At 44.5% G+C, this 10,000-nt stretch overlaps 1 protein-coding gene across 1 annotated transcript in view; it reads left to right on the top strand.

Annotated features, from left to right (window-relative positions):
• Window positions 1-10,000, top strand: part of LOC121689707 (phospholipid-transporting ATPase ABCA1) — a 40,844-nt gene that overhangs the window by 3,736 nt on the left and 27,108 nt on the right. The window contains exons 3-5 of the mRNA XM_042069766.1: window positions 2,532-2,673; window positions 6,135-6,269; window positions 9,821-9,924. Of these exons, the coding sequence (XP_041925700.1) occupies window positions 2,532-2,673; window positions 6,135-6,269; window positions 9,821-9,924 (381 nt within the window). The remainder of the gene's footprint in view (window positions 1-2,531; window positions 2,674-6,134; window positions 6,270-9,820; window positions 9,925-10,000) is intronic.

A 10,000-nucleotide genomic window follows, 5' to 3' on the forward strand; every position in this document is an offset into this window, starting at 1 on the left:
CACACACACACGCACACACACACATACACACACACACACTGACTAATTCAACCATGTCATGTCATGCTCAAACACAAATACTCTGCCAAGCAGGGGTTAACCAGCAAATAAATAACCAAATTAAAGCACTGTAAACAAAAATAAATAACCAAATGAAAACACAGGCTCTCCTCAGCACTCAGCACTGTGGATATAGACAAGAGCTGCTGGATTCCTATAGCTCCATGGGACTGGTTCCTTGGCAGGCGCTGCTCGAAGAAAGCTTTTCTCTCTGTGCGTATATACCCACATGCACAAACACATCAACACACACACACACACACACATACATACATACACACACACATCAGCACACACACAATCACATATACACACACACATATAAACACACACACACACACACACACACACACACACACACACACATCAACACACACATACCCACACGCTGGATTTGTCATTCAAGAGCTGGCCGCCCCTGTTCCCAAGACAGGGTGAAGAGTGAAAACAAACAGCGTCACGGCGCCAAAGCCTGGCGTCCCGCAGTGGGCACTGAGTGACTGGCTGGCGGGTAGGCGGGCGTGGAGGAACCCTGGCAGCGACGTCGAACGTGGGTAGGGGTGGAAGGCGCGATGTCTGCGGTGGTGGCGGCGCGTTGGAAGCTCCTCAGAGAGTGACAGGGAGCAGGGAGGCGTGTGTGTGTGTGTGTGTGTGTGTGTGTGTGTGTGTGTGTGTGTGCGCGCATGTGTGTATGTGTTTTGTGTGTGTGCGTGTGTGTGTGTGTGTGTGTGTGTGTGTGTGTGTGTGTGTGTGTGTGTGTGTGTGTGCGCATGTGTGTATGTGTTTTGTGTGTGTGCGTGTGTGTGTGTGTGTGTGTGTGCGCAATTGTGTGTATGTGTTTTATGTGTGTATGTGTTCTTGTCGTTTATTTCTCCAAATAGACACAAGGTGACAAATGAGATGTACTCCTCTGGAGCGATAGGGTAGGGAAAAAATCGGAAAACTCAGCCCCCACCTCCTGTGGCAGGTCTTCACCGTTTTTTCTTTTGTCTTTATTTTTTTTTCTGGGAATCTTTAAAAGCACTTACCAGGGACCGCCGAGCCTTCTTTTTGTGAAATAGCGCACGGCTAAATCTCAAACTGGCATGATTGAGAGAGCGCGGTGTCGTTGAACGTGGCGCGACGCGCTAGCTTCTCTGCAGCGATTTCACAGCGCCTCAGGCTACATCGGGGCCACAGGGGTGTCTCAGCTCGGTGGAAATATGTCTGGCAGCGAGCTCCACCATGTGTGCATCTTTAATTCTGACCTCTAAAGTCCTAGGTCTCTCATCACACAGACACACACACAGACACACAGACACAGAGACACAGAGACACACAGACACAGACACACACACACACAGACACACACACAGACACAGACACAGACACACACACACACACACACACACACACACACACACACACACACACACACACACAGGCAGCCGTGGCCCACTGGTTAGCACTCTCATATAAAAAGTATATATACTTACTTATACTTATACACACCTTCTGTTTTCCTCAGGCTCTGGCCCTCAGGAGTGTCAGCTTATCTGCAAACTTTACGTCATGCTTCTTTTTGTGATAGCACTTGACTTGCAAGGTTTTCGGCCTACACACACACACACACACACACACACACACACACACATCTGAAGAGCCTGAGTCTCTGTCCTCCAGGACTAATTCAGAGGTCTGGTATAAGTATGCCAGTGTGCGGCTGTGTTTATGTGGTGGTTTGACTTTGACTGGTTTGAGTATGATTTCATTGTTCAGTGTTAGACTACTCATGTTTAACTAACAGATCAGGACTGGAGACCCTTCAGAATGGGATGTACTGTATTGTGTGATGGGCAAATGAAGCTTTGGTGAACCACTAAACCACAGCAGTGTGAAGCTAGCAACACTAATGAAAAAATCCAATATGGCTGCCACATGTAGATTTTTCAACATAAAAGTCCTTACCCAAACCAGTATCCAAAAATATTAGTTTGCTAAGGACTTTTATGTTGAAAAATGTATGTGTGGCCGCCATCTTTTTGCTTATCAGCTACAGTAGTGTCGCTAGGTTCACACTGCTGTGGTTCAGTGGTTCACCAAAGCTTCATTTGCCCATCACTACTGAAATGTGTGATGTTCTCCCTAGATAGGAAGTTTGTTTATTAGTGTGTGTATGTGTTTGTGTGTGTGTCCCTTTGCCTGTTTTATGTGTGTAGTGGTTCTTTAAATGTGTATTAACCTTGACTGTTTTATTAAAAAGACTCTGTGATGGTCCTCAAATGGCAAACAACCTTGACATGAGTTGACTCAGAATGTTACAGGGCAGTTCACTTTTTTACCAGAAGCATCCTGGAGTGGTCATCCAATATGGATGCAACATCAGAGAACACAATGACTTTACTGTAAATGTTTCGATGGTCCAGTGAGACAAACTTTGCTGAGCTGAAACATTACTCCGTAATCTCAGTAAGGAGTCTTTCTCTTCACAGCATCAGGACCGAGATGCAGGAGGTCCATCAGAGCATGGGCTACTGCCCGCAGTTTGACGCCCTCAATGACCTCCTGACGGGAAGAGAACACCTGGAGTTCTACGCCCGCCTCCGAGGGGTACCAGAGAAAGAGGTCGCCATGGTGAGATACCAGATAGCACTGTCTTTCGGCCTCACTCACAGATAAACACACACACACACACACACACACGCATGCACAGACACACACGCACACACACACACACACACACACACACACACACACACACACAAACACACACACACACACACACGCATGCACAGACACACACGCACACACAGTCACGCAAACTAACATGGACTTACTTGCACCCTAAGTTACAGTACACACAGTTGTAAGCACACACACACACACACACACACACACACACACACACACACACACACACACACACACACACACACACACACACACATACCAAGCACACAATCTCTCTCTCTCTCACACACACAATCTCTCTTCTCTCTCTCTCTCTCTCTCTCTCTCTCTCTATCTATCTATCTATCTATCTATATATCTGTCTGTCTCTCTCTGTTTCTCTCTCTCACACACACACACAAACAGGCACACAAAATCCAAACTTTGTTGTGTGCAAACAGCACTCAGAGCAGTACAAGCCATCTTTCACCTCAGTCTAAACATGCCAACATTGTTCTCCTCTGTAGTGATTCACGAGGGTTTAGACCTCATTGTGGAGACTTACTGTTGTTCAGAAACTTTAATGAGGACGAAAACAGCCAATTACAGAGGTCTACAGCCTTTGTGCTGCCTATACAAGCCCGTGTAGCCTATGAGGTGCGACAAATCACTGTAACTGCCTCGTTATTTGTTGACCAGAGTGATGGGGAAAATAAACACTGTGTTCAAACATCCTTCTAAGACAATTTGAAGACTTTTTTTAAAAAAGTATTTTTTTTTTTTTTGTTCCTTTTCTTTGTCGAATGCCAGTCTTCACACAGTAGGGAGTTCAACGAATAAAGTTCCAAGCGAAAGACAAAAAAAGAACAGTAAAGAAAGAGAAGAAATAGATGCAGAGATTAAATGAATAAATAAAGCACCACAGAGAAGAGGCACCTGATAAAGAAGAGACTTGATATTTTATACATGAGCTACAGCGCCAGCCAGCTGTGTGTGTGTGTGTGTGTGTGTGTGTGTGTGTGTGTGTGTGTGTGTGTGTGTGTGTGTGTGTGTGTGTGTGTGTGTGTGTTGTTTCTGAGGGGGTTAGGGTTGGGGCTGTAAGTCACGAGGTATATTGTTTTATGTGGACAACGTCCGAGCTGTGCTGCATTATTCAACCCATGTCTATGCCCGGTTGTGTGTGTGTGTGTGTGTGTGTGTGTGTGTGTGGTGTGTGTGTGTGTGTGCATGTGTGCCTATGGCTCTTGATGGTGTTGTGTGGTGATGTCAGCCTGGGCTCTCCATCGTCCACTTTCCCTGTGGCCCCCCCCCCCAGCCCCCCAGGAACAAAGAGATCAAACGCTGGATGTGGGAGGCCAAGCTTTTGATCCTGCAGCAGGGTTCTGGGCAGAGGGCCTCCAACCCAGTGCCATGGAGGGAGAGAGAGAGAGAGAGAGAGAGAGAGAGAGAGAGAGAGAGAGAAAGAGAGAGAGAAAGAAAGAAAGAAAGAAAAAAAGAGAGAGAGAGAGGTAGGGATGGAGAGAGACGGAGAAAGAGAGAGAGAGATGGCGTGAGAGAGAGGTGGAGATGGAGAAAGAGCAAGAGAGAGATGGAGAGGTAGAGAGAGATGTAGAGGAAAAAAGAGAGAGACAGGGTAAGGGTCAGAGCTTGAGCTTGGATGGGTGCCTGGCAGCAGCTTCATCGGGTGGCATGGTTACGCTTCCGGTCGGCGCCGCCGTTCCACGGAGACAGTTGCTACCATCACTTCAGCCGATGCCCATGCCGCTGCTTGCACTGCACCCCAACCCCCACTGACCCCTTTCCCCCAGCCCCGGTGCAAGCTGACGCTGTTTCCACTGCCTACTCTGGCATCTAAGTAACATCTGGGCACATGTGAGTGGGAAACGCTTATTAACAGACATTAACTATTGACAGTGTAGCCCAGGGGTGTAGATTTGCGTGGGGACCGAAGGACGTGTCCACACCAATGTCAAATTACGAATGAAATGTCCCCACCAATATTCAGGTTGAAATGGGGGAAAAAGCGCTCACATGCGCTGCACAAAGAGTTAAATAATTTCTCACTTCAGTGCTGCGGATCATCTCGTACAGATCTTGTAATGTGCAGTAGCCTATAAGGGTAAATTACACTGATTTGAAGTTATCTATAATAACTACCAGTGAGCCGCAGTCTCCTGCGCACCATGGCGCAGCGCTTCAGCTTCACTTCACTACAAGGCATATGAAGTGCGTCCAAATTCACCCATTCCTCTCTGTTGAACTCCTCGAGAAGTAGGCTACTCCTCACACATGTGTCACATGAAAGAGCCTTTTCTCAGCTTTTAAACGGTGCTAGCTAGCCACTATTTTCTGTGATCAATAATAATTATTCTCTGCGCCCATCTCCACATCCATTTGTCTCGGTGGAATATCGTAGGCCTACACACTCTTCACGCAACACATGGCAAACCATATATCACAATAAACAGCAGACCTTACCGAACACAAAGGTGTAATGCATTCCCGTGTATAGTTTGCTGTTCCAGAGTAATCCGGTTTTGAAATAAATTGTAGCAAAATTCAACATGGTCTTTCGGCTTTAAGCATTTCTTAAAACTGATATGTGCTTACATCGCCTAGATATCTGTATTAGAATCAGAGAATATACCGGCAGCTCACGGTTAAGTTTGTCAATGTAGCCTTAATGATTTATTTTCACAAAATGCTAATCATGTATGTATTTAAGTTTCTTAAAACTGAGCTGTGCTTAAATGGGTCAATGCATGATTTCATAAAAGACCAAATAGAAAATAAAGGTTAAATGTTAAATATAGCCTATATATCTGTACATATTAAAATCAGATTATGTAGGCTATAGTTATATCAAGTTGGACAGTAGCACATTTTAATCATGGATAGTAGTTGGACAGTAGCCTATGCCCTGAGTGCACTGTTAAAAAAATGCTTTTCTCTCTGGACAGCCCAGGCTCCAAAAACAGAAACAAAAACAACTTGGTCCAACATGCACCATAAAACATAACAAACTGTTCCAGCCAATCACAGACGAAATGAGCCTTTAGAAGAGTTTCAATTGCACGGGAGGGAAGGGGAGGGAGTAGCGAGCTAGCTCTCTGTTTTGTTAAAATATCAACAGAATTGGCGTTACCCAACATCTTTTAGACCACTTTAATGTTTTACTAATGTAGATTTTCAGAGCAGGAAGTGGTTATGTTTAGACTCTGCCTGTTCATGAATGCATAGTCCTGAATTATTTACATGATATTTTTGCATGTAATTAATATTCATATAGTACACGTTTATGTTTTTACTAGATATATGTTTGCATTTTTGCTTGATGGCACATCTTAGTGAAGGATTAAATCAAGATAATATTTGTTTGTGTTTACATGTGTTTATGTTTATATGTTTGTTTGTTTATGTCTCAGGTGGCAGAGTGGGGCATCCAGAAGCTGGGGCTGCTCAAGTACTCCACCAAGTCCGCGGGTACCTACAGCGGAGGCAACAAGCGCAAGCTCTCCACCGCCATGGCTCTGATTGGCTGCCCACCCGTCGTCTTCCTGGTGAGGTCATCAGCCGATGAGGCCGTGTTTACTGCTTACACACTGACCTAGAAACAAACAAATAAATAAACAAACACTCAGCAATGCCAGTGGAAAGTGAGAGTGTACAGTATTTATATGGTGTATTGTGAGAAAAACACACTAGGATTTACGAGGCAGTTGAACTGAATGGATACGGACACAGTTAATTAAACTGAAATGCTAAATACTGCTACTCCATCAGCCGTACAGATAAAATAGAATAGATAAAATCTGAAGAAATGTTAGAATATTATACAAAAGTTTCATTAAAAAAAAAAAAAAATCAGCGCTTCTGTTTCACATTTGGAAGATAATTCTGCTCTTTAGAAGTTGCATTTAAATCAATTCTCCAGTCAAACAGCAGCAGGGGATTGATGAAGCGCACATTTTATTAGGGAAGATGGTGTGGATGTAATTGGGAAACCTTGTGATGTTGTGTTCTAATTCATACCCTTTCTCTTACTGATATTGTTGTCAATCTGTAGACAATCAGTAGACACAGACACCATTGTACGGAGTAGCAGCATTTAGCATTTCAGTTTAATTAACTGTGTCTGCAATTAAGTCGACAGTCTCGCCATCTCTGTGTGTTTTTCTCTTGCTCCCAGAGTCTGGTCATTAGTAGGGATCCAGGGCCAGCGATCAAAACACAGTCTTAGGAGAATACTGATCTACGTATGGCATCCCGTGTCTTTGGCAGCATCTGTAATTAGAAAAAAACAGAAAAGCTTGGCCAAGCTTTTTTTCCCCAGTCAATCTTTTTGCCAAAAACATCTGTGTGTACATTGTACATTAGACATACAACCTATTAAAACTTGTTAGACCTATTTGTATTAATCATAATGCTCCCTTATGTCATGGAAAACTTATACGTTTCTATCAAAGGGAGACTTCATTTGGTAATAGACTTTTTCACTTTCTCAAATCTACATGTTATTTCTTGTGCAATCCCATCAACAAATAGGGATTTCTGCTTCCTAATGATGGCACATCCTTTGGCTCTGAAGATTCACAGGGGTGCTGTTTTTTTTTTTTTTTCTTCTTTTGGCTAGTCGGGGGAGGGAGGCATGCTTTTCTTTTCATCCTTGTGTTAATTAAAAAGAAAGCAAATCTCTCGTTCTGATCTCGGAGAGAGATGAACAGGCCTAAGGGTGAAGCGCTGCAGAGGAGGCTGGCCGTCGTGTAGCACTTTGCATGGGACAAAATCCCCATCAGACTTACAGGAGTCTCTATTGGATTTTCAGGGGAGATTAAGAGAAAATTGAAAGTTGACTCCAGAAAAAGGACTGTTTGAGCTGTGTGTGTCTGTGTGTCTGCTTCTGTGTGTGTGTGTGTGTGTGTGTGTGTGTGTGTGTGTGTGTGTGTGTGTGTGTGTGTGTGTGTGTGTGTGTGTGTTTAGGTTCTGAACATATTGCAGTGTGTTATCATCAAGGAACTTAAACCTGGTCTTGGTGAGAAATTTCAACCATACATAGACCTGTTTGCACAAATTACACTAGGGATTCCTTTTCTGTGAAAAGATTAGGCTTGATTGTGTGTGCCCAATGAGGACTTTCTCTTAGGCGGGAATGAGATTTCAATTGAGGTTTAGCAGGCAAACATAATTGCGTTCTTTAACAGGAAAGTGAAAGGAGGAATATATTGGGTTCTTATAGCTCTGGTAAGGGTTAGCGATTGCTATTATTAATCGTCCTTGTTAGCATCTGCAACCAGCGGAAGCTTTATTCCCTGCCATAGGCACCCTAAGGCCAAACATATTAATTTCAAAGACTTGAGGAGACTGTTTGTATATAACTATATATCTGCAAACTACATACAAAAAATAAGGCAAAAAGGGTAAAGACCTTGGTTTAAGTAAGTTTACAGCAACTTAAAGCCTTAAAGCATTCTTAGCTTTAGCGATTTAGCTATGAGCTTTTGTATTTAGTGATTCGCAGTAAAAGAAACTGCTTCCATATCCTGCAGCAGACCTCCACAGCACCACAGGGTGACTGGCATCTAAAGTTGTCCCGTGGGCCAGTGAGTCCAGCAGACACGGCCGCAGTCTCAGTCTCTGTGTGGATATTGTGGGCTTTGACTAGCTGGCCAGACTGGCTGCGGGCGCAGGAGTGGAGTGGAGTGAGGATTGCACTGAGTAGGTGTTTGGGTAACCTTGTCTGGAGGATTTCGGCAGGATTTGGCTTGTCTGAGGCAGGCAGGGGGTGGTGGTGGAGGAGATTGGGGGGATGGGGGGGCAGGCTGGTGGCTGGAGAACAGTGAGCCCTCCTGGGGCTCATGTCAGTCCTCGCCTGGGCCATTGCTGGAGGCTGGGGGAAGCATTTTAGTTGGGAAAGTAGATGCACTCGGTGCAGAGATGCAGGCGCTCAAGGCAGATTGTTTTGGATCATTTTGTGTGTGTGTGTGTGTGTGTGTGTCTGTGTGTGTGTGTCTGTGTGTGTCTGTGTGTGTGTGTGTGTGTGTGTGTGTGTGTGCGTGTGTGTGTGTGTGTGTCTGTCTGTCTGTGTGTGTTTCTGTGTGTGTGTCTGTGTGTGTCTGTGTGTGTGTGTCTGTGTGTGTTGTCTCAGTTCTGGATCTTGTCACATCATAATCATATCAGGCCACAATAGCCCGAGGAGTGTTTTGAGTGTCTGTACCACTGCCTGCAAAGTGCACCTGTGTGTGTGTGTGTGTGTGTGTGTGTGTGTGTGTGTGTGTGTGTGTGTGTCTACATGCACATGTACATGTTCAGTGTGTATATATTTGTGCTTTTGTGTGTCTGTGTGTGTGTGTGTCTGTGTTTGCCAGAGCCAGAGAAAGTCTTTGTGAATTGATGCACAGACAGAGGCTTTGTGATACCTTGCATGGCAGAGATTTGGGTGGAACAAGCCTGTGCCCCCGTAGTAATGTGGGAAGTCACGCTCCTCGTCTCTCTTCCTCACCCCTGAGGCGACTGGCATGTTCTGGAGGATCTCGACTCTATGCCTTCGCCAAGGTTAAGCTGTTGCCACCGGGCATGAATCAGTTGTTGAACATCACAGAAACGAGAATGATGAATATAAGAGCTTGCTTATCTCTCCTCCTCTCGGTGTGGAAAGCCTATTTTAAGGGGCTCCAACAAACAGATTGTAAAATGATCTATAAACTGTCAAATGCCTGACAGCTAGCCCCAAACTCTTAAACTATATTTCATTGCAGTTAGCTGAGAAATAAACATGAGTTGACCTCACCCAGACTCATGCTTCCTTGGCTTATCCCTAGTGCAAACTATATGGTAACACTTTACTGGGATAATTCACTATGTGAAATTGTTGTTGAACAATTACTTAACATCACCTTGAACAAATCCAACCCCTAACCTTAACCTTAACCAAAACATGTAGTTAATAGAATGGCAGCAGATAGTGTTGATAGGGATTGACAGATGATGGCCAGTGCAGTGTTAGCTATTATGAATGAGCTAACTTATTTCTGCACTAGCAACAGACTGAGAATAGTTAGTTTGTGGACAATAAAAACAATAAAAATGACAATGATACTTTCGTTTCTTCTAGGATGAGCCTACTACTGGCATGGACCCCAAAGCTCGCCGCTTCCTGTGGGACTGCATTTTGAGTGTCATCAAACAAGGGCGTTCTGTCATCCTTACCTCGCACAGGTGCGTTTCAATAACAACTATTTTTTTCCCCAGAATCCAATAGGAGAATGTTGAAAATAGTACAGGTGTTTGGGCA

The sequence above is a fragment of the Alosa sapidissima genome, chromosome 18, assembly GCF_018492685.1.
Source record: "Alosa sapidissima isolate fAloSap1 chromosome 18, fAloSap1.pri, whole genome shotgun sequence".
NCBI lineage: Eukaryota > Metazoa > Chordata > Actinopteri > Clupeiformes > Clupeidae > Alosa > Alosa sapidissima.